At 54.2% G+C, this 18,323-nt stretch overlaps 1 protein-coding gene across 3 annotated transcripts in view; it reads left to right on the top strand.

Moving 5' to 3' along the window:
- The window catches only part of Scube1 (signal peptide, CUB domain and EGF like domain containing 1), a 54,750-nt gene that overhangs the window by 9,101 nt on the left and 27,326 nt on the right, over positions 1-18,323 (top strand). For 2 of the 3 annotated variants that reach the window (XM_036208024.1, XM_036208023.1), the window contains 4 exons: positions 7,271-7,387; positions 11,113-11,235; positions 16,074-16,190; positions 17,539-17,661. In XM_036208024.1, coding sequence (XP_036063917.1) covers positions 7,271-7,387; positions 11,113-11,235; positions 16,074-16,190; positions 17,539-17,661 — 480 coding nt within the window. The remainder of the gene's footprint in view (positions 1-7,270; positions 7,388-11,112; positions 11,236-16,073; positions 16,191-17,538; positions 17,662-18,323) is intronic. The other variant, XM_036208025.1, reaches the window with a different exon arrangement.

Raw genomic sequence — 18,323 nt, 5'->3', positions numbered from 1 at the left:
CAGAAAGGCGATCTCACCCCAGGGGCTCATGGGCTAGGAGAGCAAGGGTAAACTGTCTTGCACAGAGGTTTGTATCAGACACCACACACAGCCTGCTCTAGCCCAGGGGCCATTTCCCTGGGGCAGCCGTTGATATCTGAAGAGGGGCTTTCCCTCTGTGGAGAACCTCTTGGTTAAGCACAGATCGCTAATGGCACACACGATCCCTCCAGCCAGGCACTGTGGGCAAGGGCATGTTCAGTGGGTATTAGCTGCTGTTGATGGTCTGCACATTGCAGACCTCTGTGTCACACCCAGCCAGAGGATAGCCCCACAGAGACAAAGGGCTCAGACCGAGATATTCACCAGCTGTGTGACCTGGAAGAGCAGACCCAGATGTTCATCAGCTGCCTGACCTGTCTGGGTCCTTCCCTGAGCCATGCACATAACAGACATGACATTGCCCCCTCACCTTCCCTCCTGGGGCAGGGGGACTCTAGAGAGAGGCTTCCTGTGAGCATCCTCTGCCTTCCCAGCACTCTGAACCTCACAGCTAGGGAAAGAACAGGAACGCAGGAACAGGCTAGCGTCCTGAGGTCCCTGTTCCTGACTCCTGACCTAAGAAAGAGCCTCCATTGTCCTTCAGTGTAGACAAGGAGCCTGTCTCTCTCCTGGGTTGTTCTGTCTCCCCTCCCCCCGCCCCAGCTCCTTCCAGTTCTTTCTGTAGACCTGTAGGGCCCATCCCCCAAGGTGGATTCTGCTTCTCCAACAACCATGCAAACATCCTAACTCCTTTAGGTGTATGCTGCTCTTCCCTGGCATTCCCACAATCCCTAGAGTCGAGAGCCCTCAGTGCTCCAGAAGTCAGTCCCTCGAATGGGAGTTTGTCTCACTCAGTTCTGAAGGATGGGACCTGCCTGCACAGGCAGGCCACCATCAACAAGGGCCTCATGGGACCTCACCACCACCAGGCTGTGTTAGGAAGAGAGTCCAGGGAGCATGAAGACTGCCTCTGAGCTGGACCCTTTGAGCAGTATGGATGCAGGGGCCCACTGGACCCTTTGAGCAGTATGGGTGCAGGGGTCCGCTGGACCCTTTGAGCAGTATGGGTGCAGGGGTCCGCTGGACCCTTTGAGCAGTATGGGTGCAGGGGTCCGCTGGACCCTTTGAGCAGTATGGGTGCAGGGGTCCGCTGGACCCTTTGAGCAGTATGGGTGCAGGGGTCCACTGGACCCTTTGAGTGGTATGGGTGCAGGGGCCCACTGGACCCTTTGAGCAGTATGGTGTGCAGGGGTCCCCTGGGCCCTTTGAGCAGTATGGGTGCAGGGGTCCCCTGGATCCTTTGAGCAGTATGGATACAGGGGTCCGCTGGACCCTTTGAGCAGTATGGGTACAGGGGCCTGCTGGACCCTTTGAGCAGCATGGGTGCAGGGGTCCGCTGGACCCTTTGAGCAGTATGGGTGCAGGGGTCCGCTGGACCCTTTGAGCAGTATGGGTGCAGGGGTCCGCTGGCCTCAGGCCTGAGCATTGAATGTGGGCAGCCTTCTCTCCTGCTTTCCCTGGCGACCTAGTTCTTGCCTTCCCAAACTCCCCATCTCATTGCACCGAGCCTTTGCCCCTGCCCTGCCCCACGCATGCACTGTACCACTCCCTGTTGAGTGACAGGACAGAGCACGAGACACCTTGCTCATTGTGCCCAACACAGTGACAGACACAAATCTGCCCACATGATACTAAGGACAGAGCCGGGCCCGAGATGTCCCCAGTGGAGACAGAAGAGAAGAGACCACCTGTAATGGCCATGCCAGAGAAAGCGACTTTTATCCCAGAGCGATGGGATCTGGGGGAGGGTCAGCAGTGAGCTGAGGGAGAAGGTCAGAGGTCAGTCAGTAGGTAGATGGAGAAGGCCAGTGGCTGGCTCCTTCATAGCTGCTTCAGCCAGTTCTAGAGGCTGAAAGGCAGATGGACCCACCCTGACTGAGGCCTATACAAATGCAGTCAGGCCTTGGGGCAGCTCCCTATCAGGGTCATGTCTTCAGATGCTAGGTGCTGGGCCCACAGGAAGAACTCCCTCCCCACACCCCACCTCCATCAGACCCTCTTGGGAGGAGAAGACCCTGAAGCCCTCAGGCCAGGCACACACAATGGGAACCAACATTCTAGAGAGAGGAATCAGTCTGCCTAAAATCCTCCAGCTGGCAGGAGCCCAGTCTGGCAGACCGGCCAATGGGCTGTACCCAGCTCTTCTGTCAAACTATTAGTGCTCTGCCGTGCTGCCTCATGTTTGGGCCTGAACCCTGGGGTCACTCTCCTTACCCCAGCTTCAACCCTCTTCCTCTTTGCCAGGGCTGACACAGGGTAGGATTCATTTCCCATGCCCCATGCTACCCTGGGACCTCCCAAGTCCCTGCTTGCTAGTCCCATCATTAAACAGGAGCCATCTCCCACCAGGCTGGGTCTGTGCTGATCACTGGGCAAAAGGGATACCCAGGTATGGCTCTTCTTAGAGCCATATAGTGGATGAGGGGACAGCCAAACATAATGTCACCTTGATGGCTGGCAACAGAAAACGTGCTACTGTGGGCTTCTGAGCCCCAGTGACTTCGCTGGCTTAGCCAAAAGGGGCTGCCCAGTGAGAAAAGCAAGGTCTCTCAGCCCTGTGCCATTTCCCCTAGGAAGCAGCAGACTCCTGGGTAGGTCAGTTCATCTCTGTGGCTCCTCCCTCATTGCCAAAGCAATGTCTTATTGACCTCTATACTGCTCATTAGACTGGGGTGTCTGTGAGACTAGGGTTGGGTCCCAAGCACATCTGCTCAGCTTAGAGCCACTCAGAAAAGGGTCATTTTTATTATTATATATTTATTTTTATGTGTATTGGCATTTCTCTTGCATGTATGTCTGCATGTATGTGTGAGGGTGCTGGATCCACTGGAACTGGAATTATAGGCAGTTAGTCCTGAACTGCCATGTGGGTGCTGGGAATTGAACCTGAGCCCTCCTAACCTCTGAGACATCCTTTCAGCCCCTCAGGAAAGGATTGTAAAATTATTCAGCCGTGGACAGTGGGTGCCAGACTCCATGTGCCAAGGGTCTGAACCTCGGCACCAAGAGTGAAGCGGTCACAATTGTAGACCAGCCTACAGAGCACTGGCACCTCTGCCCTTGTGTCAGGGTTGTTCAGAAACCACATGGCAAACATTGTCATCTCAGTGAGCAGACAAGGACAGTCTCCATGTGCAAAGGGGCTTCCTGTGCTGACACGGTCCATGGGCACATGGATCCTATATGACTGCACAGCTCAAGTTTGCTCCTCCCCTGGGCAAGACTGTCCTTCAGGGAACTTGATGATTAGTGGTGGAGCCAGCCTGCAGAGCCTACACAGGGGCTGCCCCCAGAAAGCAGGTCTCCTGCTCTTGCCTCTCTCTGTCAGAGCCATGCCACCATGGGTATAGACTCCCACCTGCCTCAGGCCATCACCCCACTGAGCCGTCCTGGGAATCTATCACCAAAGCCCCCACTTCTGGACTAGTCTGGTTCACTTCTTAGCCTGATGTCTCATGGCTTTGCGAGCATGCCAGCTCCTTTGGTGGCCATATGACCTGAACACACAGGCTGCTTCTCTATGGCTGTATGTATGTATGTATGTATGTCACAGGGCTGGTCTAAGATGGGCCCACAACTGGTTCGGTGCCCTGCAATCTCTATCTGAAAATTCTGAATCAGTTTTGAACACAGGCCCTTCATCACTTCTCACTGAACCACAAGTGAGGCAGCCATTTCCACCTGAGCAAACTCCTCCAAGTCTCAATTCTCTCCGCAAAAGTGACAGGTTTGGTTTGGTTTTGCTTTGGAAGGAGGGAGCTGATGTGAGCTCTTTTGAGGGTAGTGGATTCTTGGATAAATAGGGCTTGGCCTTTGGAGGGTGGTTTTCTTGCAGGAGGCATGGGACAACCATTAGGAAGAGTCCAGTAGTTCTCAGCTGGAGCCAGGGCACAAAAAATGATGGAACTCATAGGATCACAGATGAACTTGTCTCTTACCTTGAGAGAAGCCCTCTTTCCTTAAGCTCCAGCATCATAGTTCTGGTGGACAGACCCAGGCCTTACCAGGCTGACCCGTACATACACCAACCCCAGCTCAGGGATGGGAACCAGAGAAGGCCACTGGGGTGAGAAACAGGGGGGAGCCCATCCCCTGGAATAGCCTGCCACAGACTCCAAACCTCATCTACCACCTATGTAAAGAGAGGAATGTTTTCCAAATTTCTCTGAGACAGTAGTGGCCAAACATCAGATCTAGACGGCTTCTAGTCTTGGGGGACAGCGGTAAGGCTGTTCTTAAGGTCCTGGGAGATGAGAGCTGTGCAGTACTCCAGTGCCAGTGATGCCTTCAGCAGTGCCCAGGAGCTTCTGATTGGACATTTCTAGAGACAGGATGTTCAGTCTCACCCTGCCAGCCTGTGCCCCACAAGGGTGGGTTCTACATGTCTTACACTTGGTGGGTGCCCCTCACCCAGAACAATATGGCTGAGGTGGAGGAGGGAGAGATGATTTCTTCATGCATCAGGAGGGTAGAGGGCCCATGGAGGCCAGATCAGCCACCAAACTGCATAGGGGGTATTCTCCCAAAAGCATTTAGCAACTCTACTTAGAGCGAGGCAGTGGTCTAGAGGAGGGACTGTTTAGCTGTGAGGTCACAGGACGGTGCTGGCATGGCCACAGTAAAAAATGGAGACTGCAGTCGGGAGCTAGGAAGAAGCAGCTGAGCAGGTCCCAAGGAAGGTGGGGGAGAGGCTTGGACTCAAGGGGATGGACAGAAAAGCATCCCTGGAGTAAGGAGCTCCCTTGCTAGGTAAGACACTTGTCTAGTCGTGTGTGTGGCTGCCCAGGCCCCTGGAGCTGGTCTGGCAGATAGGACCCTGTGCCCGGTGAGCTGTGTGTTTAGTTTAGTCCAGCCAAGCAGATCCCAGCCACCGCTGCCACTAGATCTGGGCATCTGGGCATAGGCTCTCCACTGAGAAAGAGAGGTCCGAGAACTGGGAAGATGTGAGACATGGGAAGCAGAGGGAGTGTCTGGTCTCTGGCGATCATTGTAATGAGGTGCTGTGGGCTAGGGGGCTGGCACCTCAGAACAGACACAGAGGACTTCCGGGGCACTGGGGACTCAGAGCCTGAAGCCAATGCATCACCACTGGCTGGGGCAATCCCAGGAGAACTGAAAGCCTGGCATGGGAGGGAATGATTTGCAGCGGGGCCTGGTGTGAGAATGGGCGAGCACTCTGCCAGAGCCCAGCTCCCCATCCCAGCTGCAGTCTACTCAATGAAAAGAGGGAGTCAGCAGGTCCCCAAGGCCTCCTTAGTTAAATTCCAAGTCCCATCCCAGGGAAAGGAGGAGTCACAGACTATTAGGTTTGGTTCCCAAGGACACAGTCCCCAATACCTGAACCCCACCTCCACCACCAGAGAGGCCCAGGGCCCACCCATCCCCGCCTGGCATCACCTGCCCCTCCCCCACAGCTCCCTGCTTATAATTACCCACACCTGTGAGACACTTAGCCTTTCTGCCCCTCTCCAGAGGCCTGTCCCACATGAAAGGCTGGCAGGCTCTCTGCTGGGGTGGGCGGCAGGATTCCCCTCTGGTTTAACCCCAGGAAAGGAAACAGTTGGTGAGCAGCCCCCAGGTCAACACCTGGGCCTTACGGCTTTTAAGTGGAAAATGTATTTGATCTTCATCTTGGCCTTGGGGGAAGAAGCTCATCTCCTCACTCCCCAGGTGTGTGGGGCGGCCTTCTACCCCACTGCCCCAGTGGATGCCTCTGTGTGGAGATGAGAAGGTACACATAGGCTACAAACCAGTTAGAACTGGTCCATGCTGGCACAGAGACTCACCTGCCTAAGTGTGAGGAAGGTCGGCCTTCTCTGTGCCTGGACTTCAGAGGAATGCCTCAGAGAGACGGCTTGGACCATGAAAGATAAGGAAATAGGCCTTGAAGACCACAAAGAAACCCACTCACAGAAACCTCCCATCCCTGACTGGAGGTGCCAGCCTGAACCCCAGAGAAGCCAGCCAAGAAAAGTGTGAGCAGGGAGGACATCTGCTTTTAGTGACAACCACGGCTCTTCTGGGATGGAGATGGCTAGTAGTGATGCTGGCCTTGAGAAAGAAGGGGCTGTCCTTGGGGACAGTGTAGCCTCTGCAGCAGATGACACCCACCAGTGTGACCTAGCAGACACAACCCGCTTGTGTTTGCATGCACACAAGGACATTAGACTTCTGTCCCTCTCCTGGCACCCCTACCCTCTCTGGGGCAAAGTTCAAAGGCAAGAAATCATGAATCTGATGGAATTAGGAGCGTGAACTGCTGACCCCCAAGTGTCCTTCCTCATCCCTTCACTCCCAAAGTCTGTGCCGAGGAGACTCATGACATTTGCAGAATTGAGGGAGAACCCTTTGGGAAAGCAGCCATAGCCAGGCACCAGGTGACTCAAGATGGAGGCATAAGGGTGGCGCACGTTGCAGAGATGGGGGCTCAGTGGTGCTCGGCTGCCCCACAGTAAGGGGTCAGAGAAGCCCACTCACACGGGCACTGTTTCATGAGAAGCAAGCCTTCCAGGTGCTCATGAGGAAAACCAGGTGGCAAATGACCAGAGAGGTCTGGGAGGGTGGTGGGCGAGCCAGCACGTCCTAGAGAACCAGCTCTGCCAGTCTCCTGCAGGCCTGCAGAGGATCACTCTCACCCTATGGCGGCTTTGGTGACCTCCATTATGCCCCCCAGCCACTCTGGCCCCTTTGAATTTTGCAGGAGGAGGGAAAAAAGCAATAGACAGGCTTCAAGTGGACAAAAACCAGACGCTTTGGCAAAAGGTTCAGCAAGAGCAGATGTGAGGCTGGGAGCACCCCTAGGCTGATGGATGATGTGCAGTCCTCTTGCCGGGCCGGAAAGACATTTCACACCAGGCTGGGCTTAGGAGTCCCCATGCCTTCTGGCAGCCACCAACAGGATTGGGTGTCTGAACCCAAGCAGGGTCAAGATTTAGAACACTGCTAAGTAGCTGCTAGGTTGGTCTCAGCGCTGATCCTAACAGTGACCTCTTCACAGTGAGTAACCCAGCACAGCCCTAAGTCATTTGCAGACATTTCCATGGAACCGGTACCAGTTCAGGAAGTGTCCCGACAGCCAGGGTACCACAGATAAAACATGAGCCGAGATTCCTGCTCTCACTGATGGGAAAGGATGGTAGCTGGTTCCTGGGGAAACTAAGCATCTCTGTCTCTTCCCTCCCCTCCCCAGAGACATGTGCAGTGAACAATGGAGGCTGTGACCGGACGTGTAAGGACACTGCCACCGGCGTGCGGTGCAGCTGCCCAGTTGGATTCACGCTGCAGCCAGATGGAAAGACATGCAAAGGTCAGCACATGGGCTGTGTTGGTACCGCCCTGCCTGGCCCCAGAAGGCTCATGTGGCCCTACAGCTGGGCCCTGTTAACCAGGCTGCAGAGCAGATGAGAGAAGGCAGCTGGCATCCACGGGAGTCGCTGTCAGAGGTGATAAGGAAGAGTCCCCAGCAGGGTACTGTGGCACACCTGTAGTGTCCTGGGTCAGGAAGGTCCCAGTGCCATAGAATTTGCCTGCGGCTTAAGAACTAACAGAAACCACAACAGGACACTCTGGACCTTCAGCTCTAGGAATGGGGGAGTAGTGTGCCTGGGCCTTCTGTTGTATGGCCTTTAGTGTCCAGCTGGTAGGGACAGCTTGGTACAGGGCATGCATCATTGTGTGTCGCTACCACAAATGTGTGACAGGACCTCAACCAAAGGCAAAGGAATTTAGTTTGGCCTAGAAATTGAGGGGCCTGGAGGTGAGAATGGAGATGGCTGAGGTGGAAGCTCCCACTGCTTTCCCCATTGATGTTACAGTAAGCCAGCCATCACACGGTACCCCAGGACAGCAGAGCAGATCCAGGCTTTACCGTACCCTCTGAGGCATAGGCTGACCCTGGACATGAGGGTTGTGTAGAGTTTCATTCCTGTGATGAGCCCAGCGTGGTCAGGAATAGAGCAATAGAGATCAGCTGCTCACCTCTGAGAGCCAACTTATCTAGTCAGAAAGGGCCTGGGCCATATGTGGTCTGAGATGAGAGGGGATGCTGCCCCACCCCAGGCCAGTAGCCCAAACCATGTTCTGCTCTGTGCTCCATTTGCGGGGAGATAGGTATAAAGGAAACATCACAGCCTTAGGCCCACTGGCTCTAGCTCCCACTGATTCTTGGTTTCCCATGGCTCCTCTTCAAATGGTTGGGCCCTTTAACCAGGCTGGCTCTTCTTTAACCCGGCCCTTTGGCCAAACCTCCTCCATGAACATGAGTCACTCCTTGGGGACCCTCCCTCCGTCCTGACTTCTGGAGTGGGCCAGCACCCTCAGGTAACTGAGGTGCTCTGGCTCCTGCTGGGTTCAGGTGCTGGGAGGAGGGGTACATAGAGAAGGCTTCAGTGTCTGATGTGAAGATGCACCAGCAGCTTGCCCATGCATGATGGAGTCCTTATGAGGTGCAGGTGGAAGGTGGGGGGCAGTGGCCTTCACCAGCATAGGGTGTTGACAGCATTTCCGGGGACTGCTGGCCAGGCCTAGATTGTCATTTTAAGATGGTCCCATAGCACATGGCCTCTGGGCAGAATCTAGAGGAGCATCAAGGCTTCTGGTGACATTACTTGGACCAGGTGACCATGGCAGGGGAGAAAGTGAAGCTGAGGTAACTCTATGGATGCTACTAACATTGCCAGGGTGGGGACTCATGTGTAAGTGCCTAATGTGGCCATCATGACATCTTCAAGTCCAAGAAGTCACCACAGACCCCAGGGGTGGGGGTTGTGGAGTTCTTGACAGTGGGCTAGAGTTTCCAGCAGGGCTCAGGGCAGCACAAGCCAAGCGGGGATTCCTAGTGAACCTGAGGGCCTGCCCTGGGGTTCCAACTCACTAGTCAGGTGCACACTCTGATCTTGGCGAGGGTCCCAGGGACAATATCAAAGGGATGACTTCAAAGGTTCAGTGTTTTCTGAAAGCCCAGAAGTCATCATCAGGCAAGACAGGTGGCTGCAAGGGGCAGAGACAGCTGGGAAACCCAAAGCAGAAAGCCCTGGACCAGGCTAGGAGCAGCAGAGCCAGTGGAAGCATGGTGGAAAGATGTACCATTTTCTCAGGCATGGGGACCAAGGGCCTAGGGAGTTTACCCCAGACTTAGCTCTGCTCTAGGCTGCCAACCCTAGGCACCCTGTTTAATACAGTGCCACTTGCTATCAGATGGGCATCATTGCTTCTGATACTGAAGCCCCTCCTCCCCTCCCACCATCTCCCAGAACAGCCTGGGAGAGCCCCCACCCACTGCCTGTTCTTTCTCCTCCTCCTCCCCCATGCCCTGAGCTAATCAGGCCACCTGCCAGGACTTCCATCAAAGTGGGAAAGAAGGTGTCCTCACCTGACTTGCAGGCCAGCCCAGCCCAACACGTGGTCTCCCTCCGCACCCACCTGAAAACCCTCACACATAGGCAGCATAGGCGGCCAGGCTGTGCCCAGTGGGAGAGCAGAAGGGAAGAGGGGGTTGGTTGGTGTGTGCATTCCTGTGGCACACCCCATTAGGGCACCCCTATACACATGATCCTGGGCCCCAAGCCTCTGTGCCCTCAGCTCCCCCTACTGTCTGGGATCCTTGCCTTGCTACTGAGGACATCATTCATCTCTTAACTTTGTGAACACTCTCAGGAAGTCCCTGGCCCTGAGGGCTTACCTCTGCTGTCCTCAGACTTTCTCATGTCCCCCGAGAACAGGATCCATGACAAGAAAGTGGTTGGCACAGCTTCTCTAGGAGTGTGGTGGGTAGAGCCCTACGGAGGGTCAGCAGGGGGAACTGGACAGCTGAGGCCAGACCCAGCTGCAGAGGGAAGAGCTGTGAGAATCCAGGCCCTTTATCCTGGGAAGCCAGAGACCTCGGCACACTTGACAGATATATCATGGAAGGTGGTACTGGTTGCCATGGCGGGGATGGGGACCCAGGGTGAAGGGGAGAGGAAAAGAAGTTGCACTCTGGGGACTCATTGGAGGTTGAGGGCCCTGTGAGGTCAGCGACCCCCTGCTGGATCCTGTGCTGGAGAGGAGAGGGCTTTCCCACTACCCTCAGGGAGCTAGCTGGCTACACCAGCCTGAGCTCTTTCTCATTCTGACCCTGTGGCAGCCCCTTCACTGACAGGCTCAGGTGGGGAAGAAGCTCCAAAGGCCTGAGGCACTCTTTGTGGGAGGGGTCAAGAGTCCAGCCATGCAGCACCAGGGCTCATGTGAGCAGGACCTGAACGGAGGGGCTCACAGAGGTGACCACACATTCTTGAAATGTTAGCCAGAAGCCCCCACACTCTGAGGGAGAAAGCTCCCTATGCCTGGAAAAAAGTGAGCTGAGGCCAACTGGCAACTTGCTCGTGAGGGGAATGGTGTGAGGGGCATCGGAAATGGCATAGGGTGGGGTCAGTGATCTGTGGAGTATAGTGACTACTCACGAACTGCGGAATTGAGAACAGGGGAAGTTGAGTGGGCCCAGACCTCACTCCCCTGTGGGAGCCTCATCGTCCAGGTGCTTCTTCCCCCCTCAGCAGGCAGCCCACTGTGACACTAACTTCTCAAGTCTACTGACACCCACTAGGCCCCAGCATCTTGGAGATGTGATTTCCAGCCATCCTCAGGGTGTCTGTCCTAGGTTGTAGGAACCTTTTTATCCTCAACTTGGGATGGGGAGGCACAGCTTGCCCACGTCACCTGAGGCAACATTGCTGCCACCTCAATCCTTCCAGAATGCCTCCCCAGATGTTTGGGTAAAGGGACATGGGGGGGGGGGTGGAACAATCACTCTTGATCCTAAAACAAGGTACCAGAGTCACAGGGGAATCACAGGGGAAGCCAGGGACTTTGGGGAACCAGGGTTTAGATACACACCCAGGTTCTTCACATCTGTGCTCAACTGGGGACCAGAGGCCATCCCTAGGCAGTGAGCAGCAGGTGGGTCAAGGCCACGAAGGCAGGGTGGCGCTAGCCCTTCCCCAGGCCATCTCTACCACGGCACCTGAGCCTGCTCCCCCACCCCAACCTCTTCAGACATCAACGAGTGCTTCATGAACAACGGAGGCTGTGACCACTTCTGCCGAAACACAGTGGGCAGCTTCGAATGCGGCTGTCAAAAGGGCCACAAGCTACTGACGGACGAGCGGACATGCCAAGGTCAGCACCCACCAGGCCCTCAGTGCCACTCACGGTCGACCCTCATGATCCCTGTCTTCCAGATTCTTGCAAACTCCCAGGAGAGGAAAGCGCTCCTACAGGGTAGCTCAGGAGCCAGAATTCTCCAGAACTTGGTACCTGCTCTTGCCTACCTGTCCTTCGTGACTTAGAGCCACACAATCCATCCCTGTCTCCTGTCCCTTTTATAGACGGGGAAAGAGCTGGGCATGGTGGTGCATGCCCCAGTTCTAGCTGGGATATGATTGCAAGATTGAGTCTAGCTTGGGCTACACAGTGAGACCTAACCTAAAATCTATTTATGGGAAACTAAGACTCAGAGAGGGATCCACTCACTCTCCCCTCCCATCCATGCCTTCCTCCTGCAGGCAGCCCAGCTCTGAAGGCACAACACTGCCTTCTGGTGGAAGGCATCGCACATTACAGACATTTTCCAAGCAGAGGCTTGACTTGTGTTAGGACAAAGATAACTGAGGATCTGGCTGGACCATAGCCCCTAGGATATAGGCATCCCAGGACGGGGGTAATCAGGGAGATTCCTGGGAAAGCTGCTGGTGGCATGCTGGACAACTCATGTCCCAAGAGAAACAGGAAGTTGGCCCATTAGGAAAGGGAGTTTGGGGTACATGAGACCTTAGTGGGGCTGGCAGGGCCACAGGGATGGATGGAGGCAGCTGCCCTGGAGAACCAACTTGGAGAGGAAACAGATGAAAAGCACCAGGGCCTCAGTTCTAACCGTGACCATCCTATCCTGGGCTACACAGCATCTGGTTCTTTTATTCCTGTAAGCCCCCCCTCCCCATAGTTACAGAGCAGGTGGCCCTTTGGTTATCAGACTGGCAGCTTCTGCCTGTGAATACAGTTCAGTGTCTGGGCAGTGAGACCCTCAAGTCCCAGGTCCTGGTAAGAAGAGGCTGCCAAGGGGTATCCACACCAGCCTGGCCTACTCACAGGCTCAAGGCCAGTCACACCCTCCCGCAGGCCAGGCCTCGTTCCCTGGGATGAACATCCTGGCCCATCTTTTCTAGATGCAGGCTGGTCAGGATCCCAGCAGCTGGCCAGCCCCAGGGCTCCTCCACATTCTGGCTTTTCTTCACCATCAGTTTACCAAGCTCTGTGGAGGGCCAAGGGCACTCAACCTCTGGGTCACAACCCCTTTGGGGGTCAAACAACCCTTTCACAGGGGTGGCATATCAGATATTTAAATGATAATTCATAACAGTAGCAAAATTACAGTTATGGAGTAGCAATGCAATAATGTTATGGTTGGGGGTCCCCACAACACAAGGAACTGTATTAAAGGGTCGCAGCATGAGGAAGGTTGAGAACCACTGGCCAAGAGCCTTTGATCTTGAATCCTCAACCAGCCCTAAGAGAATAGGCAAGTTGGTAAGCACACTCAGGCTCTGCACCAAGGCCCTTGCTGGCATACTCCCTACACCCAGCCCCATTTGTATCTCCATCCTTTTCCAGCTCATCTATCTGAAGGCTCCCTGGGTCCATCAAAGAATAGTCCAAGCTCCTTAGAGACTCTGGCACCTCCCCACTGCCCTTTGACCTTCATACAGTCCCCTGACCTCCCTGCCTTTGCCTGGAGCATCCCTTCCCCTTTCCAAGCAAGACCCATCCACAGCCCAGGAAGTCCTCCCAGACCCCAGGGAGAGCTCACACCCTCATTTGAGAACCCTCAGAACAGCATCTCCCTTGCATTAGGGACTTACAAACACATACATATTTCGGATAAGTATGACATCACTAGAGTCAGAGCCAGTGTATTCAGAAAACAAACTTATAACTGCTGTGCCTATGGAGGGTCAAGCCAGTGTCTATTTCACAAACTTCTCAAGAGAAATGAACCGCATGCTCACAGGAGACGGTCTGTCTTAAACATAAACCCTGGGGGAATAGCTATTATGTGTGTATTAGTCAATATTCTATTGCTATGAAGAGACACCATGACCAAGGCAACACTTACAAGAGAAAGCATTTAATTGGGGGCTTGCTCATAGTTCCAGAGGCTTAGTCCACTATTGTTATGATGGGGAACATGGTGCTGGAGCAGTAGCTAAGAGCTACATCCTGATCCACAGGCAGAGGGAGACTAGGCTTGCATGGGCTGTTGAAACCTCAAAGCCCACTCGCAGGGACACACTTCCTCTACCTAGGCCACACCTCCTAACCCTTTCAAACAGTTCCATTCTCTGGTCACTTGAGCCTTTGGGGGCCATTCTTACTCAAACCGCCACATTCCATTCCCTGGACCCCATAAGCTTGAAGCCACATCACAATGCAAAAATGCATTTAGTTCATCTTCAAAAGTCCCCATAGTCTTTGCCAGTCTCAAGACTGCTTAAAAATCCAAAGTCTAAAGTCTCTTCTGAGACTCAAGGCAGTCTCTTAAGAGTAACCTGTAAAATCAAAATTTAAAAGTAGATCACATACGTCCACATACAACAGCACAGAACATACGTTACCATCCCAAAAGGGAGAAAGGGAGCTTAGTGAGGAAATACTGGACCAAAGCAAGATCAAAAACCAGCTGGGCAAACTCCAAACTCTGCATCTCCATGTCTGATGTCAAAATGCTCTTCAGATCTCCAGCTCCTTTCAGCTCTGTTGACTGCAGCACACATGTCTCTCTCCGGGCTGGCTCCACTCCCTGTTGGCAGCTCTCCTCAGCAGGTATCCCACAGCTCTGGCATCTCCGACATCTTGGGGTCTTCAGTGAAATCCAGGTTTCTTATTCGCAGCTTCACATAATGGTCTCCATGCAGGGACACCCTTGCCACATGCCTGCCTTCAGCAGCATTCCTTAGACTCCCGTCCAGGTTCCACAATCCCTTTTTTGTATTCTTGACTCTAAAGCCAGAACCATGACCGATGCTGCCAAGTTATGCTCACTGGGGCTGGAACTTGGCCCCCTGCTCTATAGCATTTATATCAGTTGTGGATGGTTCCCTCTCCTGCTGGTTCCTCTTCGCAAGCTGAAAGCTTAGCTGGGTGGGGTCTTGCCCTGAGGTCACCGCTCCCTTTATTCCATTTCCCATCAGGCTTTTCTTTAAACTCTTTGAGCTCAGGACTTGGCTTCAACATCACATCGCCCTTCCTGGTGCTCCTTCCTCCTCACACTTTCTATTTCTCTTTGTCCAGCTTGTTCCTCGTCATTGTTGATCCACATAAGGGTGACCACGAATAACCACGTGGCACAGTCAATACTAGCTAGACTGTCTTGAAATCCCTTCTGCCAATGCCATCAACCCAAAACTCTTTAATGGAGCCTCAGGTAGATTTCTAGGACAAGGGCAAAAAGCAGCCACATTCTTTGCCAAAATATCACAAGAATGTTCTTTAAACCACTTATTCATATTCCTCCCTTCTGAAGCTTCTTGAGCTGAGCCCCCACAGTTCAAATCGCCCTCAGCACTGTCTTCCATGCTCCTACAAGGACCGCCCATTAAGTCCCACTTAAAGCATCCAGTCCAAAGTCCCAAAGTCTTCCATAGTCCTCCAACGAACAGTATAGCCAGGCCTGTCACAGCAAATACCCCAGTCTCTGGTACCAACCTCTGTATTATGGGATGGCTGATGTGCAGGCAGCATGTGACCCTCCTTTCTCTTTTTATCTGTAAGAGGAAGTTCATAGTCAAATATCCTATGCTATCAGAACAACCTTATGGGTAGTGTATTCCCTGGCCCCTCTTCTACTGCGCCCCTTTACTTAACCTCTCCAGAAACATCTCGGAGTGATGAGAACACACTTTGGTCAACATTATGAGTTTCTATTCCATTCCAGCTCTTGAGAGTTCTTGGGAAAGTTCCGGTCATTTTCCTTCCTGACATGTGTTCCCTTTCTATCCAGGCAAGGCACCTCAGGCCTGTGATCCCCGAACCTGGGAGTCAGAGGCAGGAGAGCCAGGAATTCAAAGCCAGCTTGGGCTACATCACGAGATCACACGCACACACCCCAGTCTCAAAAGTAAAACGAGAACACAGTAGGAAGATGGCTCAGTAGAAAGCACTTTCTGAGCAAACTTGAAGATTTCATATTCCCAGCAGCCATGTAAAGCCAAGCTTGACAACATGGCCTGTAAATCCAGCATGGCAGCAGGGTGAGAGAAGAGGACTTGCAGGCCAGCCAGTCTAGCTGACAGTGAAGTTCCCATTCAGTGAGAGACCCTGTCTCAAAAAAAAACGGAATAAGTCTGGAGCAATGGCTCAGCGATTACGTGCATGAACTGCCCTTGCAAAGGACCTGGGTTCGGTTCCCAGACCCACACCAGGAGGCTCACAGTGGCCTGTAACTCCAGCTCTTAGGGCTCCGATGCCCTTTTCTGTCCTCCTTGGACATTGTACTCGCAGAATTTAAAACATAAACATGTTTAAATAAGTAATTAAGATGGAGAATAAGTAAGAAAGATACCCAACACTGACCTCTGGCCTGCACCTGTATGCACAGGTAAACACATGGACACACACACATGCACACATGTGCATACACCACACGCACACACACACACGCACGCACACACACACACGTAAATGTCTTTCCTAACCACAGGATAATGAGATAACAGAGGCCCATAATAATCTTCTACTCACGATATCTTGCCCCACCCACTTCCAGAACAGATGTGAGGGGATTCTGCCCCAGAAACAGGGCTAGAGGCAGTGTGGGGAAGTGAGCAACAAGAACCTAATAGACCGCGGGAGGCTGTGCTGAGCCTCAGGACCCAGGGACCAGCCAGGTGGGACGTTCACTGGGTGGCCGACCTACCTAGTCACCTCACGCTGACGCCCACGCTGTCTCCCCGCGGCCACAGACATCGACGAGTGTTCCTTCGAGCGGACCTGCGACCACATTTGTATCAATTCCCCTGGCGGCTTCCAGTGCCTGTGTCACCGAGGCTACACACTCTACGGGACAACCCACTGCGGAGGTCTGCAGCCCGCCCACCAGGGCCACCTCCCCCTCGAGGCACGCGCCTGGCCACATGGCCCTCAACACTGCTCCCCAAGCCCCAATCCCCACCTGGACCATGGTGGGGCTGGGAGGGACCTTGCAAGGCTGGGAACTTTGGGGACAGAGGGATTCTGCCAAGCACAGGCACAGAGAAAAGGACAGAAGGATGTGGGGAGACAGGGCATGCAAAGTACCGCAGGGTACCTTAGCCAGCTTGGAAACATAAGACCAGAACCTCATTTCTGGGGTGCCTCAATCCGGAAGTGGGGTGGGTGGCCAGTGCACAGAAAATTCCAGAAAGTGCATTCTAGAGAAAGGCAGGGTGGTAAGACAATGAGAAACCTGAAGGAGGAATGTTTAGGTCAAGATGGGAAAGCAATCCAGAGGGAATGGCATGTACAGAGTCACAGGCCAGGGATGTACCTGGGATGAGCACACAAGCAGCGGGAAACAGGCTACTATCCCCTAGGGAGATGCATGCCCAGGATATACAGGACTGTGTGAGCCTGGAGGATGCTTAAGGGCTTCTGTACAGCAGCAGGAAGGCTTGAAGCAGTGTGCAGTATGGTCATGTTCGTGTAACAATAGGCCCTGGCTGTGGAGGAAGGGAGTACAGGATCCGGCAGCCCAGGAGGGAGATGCCCCTCGGCTTGAAACCTTGAGCCTCTGAGGTGGGGGCGGGGGCGGGGTCCAGAGACAGAGAGAAGATTCGGGAGCCATCAAGCCTGGGAAGGGAGTTCTTGCCTAGGGCCCTGGATTCCATGCCCAGCACCAAAGGGCACAGGAGCATAAGCTGAGCCAAGGGGCCTCAGGCCAGATGTGGGTGGTGAGATGAGAGTGGGGGAGGGGGGTCATAATCCCCCTTCTTTCTCTGTGACCTGAGGAGAGTATGAAGCTTGAGAGGGCCAGGTTATGCTGGAGACAGGGGCGGAGTCGCCACTAGATGCTGATGCCATTGCCAAGGGACTCTCAAACCCCAAGGGCCACCTCCCTGCCTGGCAGGACACTTGTGTGCTGGCAACTGGGTGGCCTGGATGATGGAAGAGCTAGTCCTTGCCTAGAGGTCGCTTTTGGTCAAAGGAGAGGGTCTCAGGTGGTTCTTTTCACCCTGGTATGGAACGGGAAACTAAGGCAGGGAAGGAGCTGGTGCTTTCCCTGGGGAGATGAGGCACCCGTGATTCTCCCAGGCTGCGCGGGGGAGGGGGGGGTCAGGAGCTTCCTGGTCTCTGGTTCTGGGTGCCCCCTGCCCTCCCAGCACCGTGGGTGTGGCCGGGGCTGGTGGTTCCCACCCCCTCCTGCCTTCACTCTTGTGCCTGTGTTTCCAGACATGGATGAGTGTAGCGTGAACAACGGCAGCTGTGAGCAGGGCTGTGTCAACACCAAGGGCAGCTACGAGTGTGTCTGCCCGCCGGGGAGGAGGCTGCACTGGAATCGGAAGGACTGTGTGGGTGAGTGGGGAGGGGCCCCCTGCTGGCCCTGCCCTCTGTATGGGGGTGGGGATGCAAGAGACAGTGAATGCAGAGGTGGGGGGCTCCTTGGGTCCTAGGTTAGTGGCCAGGGGGGTCTCTTGTCACTGGGGTTGGCTAACGGGAAACAGGGCTTGTTGATGAGGGGGACATTGGAGGCCAGGCAAGCCTTGTGTCAGCCAGGAACGCAGGAACAAAGGCCTTGAGGGGGGGAAACGGACCACAGAGCAGGAGAGCTGGGAGTCTGTGTAGCCAATGCTTTGGGCCTGGGATCCTACTGGAAGCGGAAAGAGGTAGATTGATGGCCTTACCTCCATCAGGTCGTCTGGGCCTTCTGAAGTTCCAGGGCATAGACTGGCTAGGCCCCTGTGGTTGCGGTAGCAGCACCAGGCCTGCAAATCCCACCCCTAATCCCCACCCAGCTGCCAGCACTGCCTCTTAGACAGCCCTGCTTTCTTATGTCCTCTCTGCAAGGGCCCTGCCTTCCCTAGCCGAGTTCCGATGGCTTGTGTCATTGGTCCGACTAATAAAAGGTGCTAGGCATAGTGGTGTAGGCCTGCAAAATCCCAGATACTCCAGAAGCTGAGGCGTGACGATCAAAAAGTCAACACCTGCCTAGGTACAGAGTGCATTCAAGGTCAGCT

The sequence above is a fragment of the Onychomys torridus genome, chromosome 16, assembly GCF_903995425.1.
Source record: "Onychomys torridus chromosome 16, mOncTor1.1, whole genome shotgun sequence".
NCBI lineage: Eukaryota > Metazoa > Chordata > Mammalia > Rodentia > Cricetidae > Onychomys > Onychomys torridus.
The sequence above is the reverse complement of the archived record's forward strand: the minus strand, read 5'-3'. Positions and strand labels throughout refer to the sequence as shown.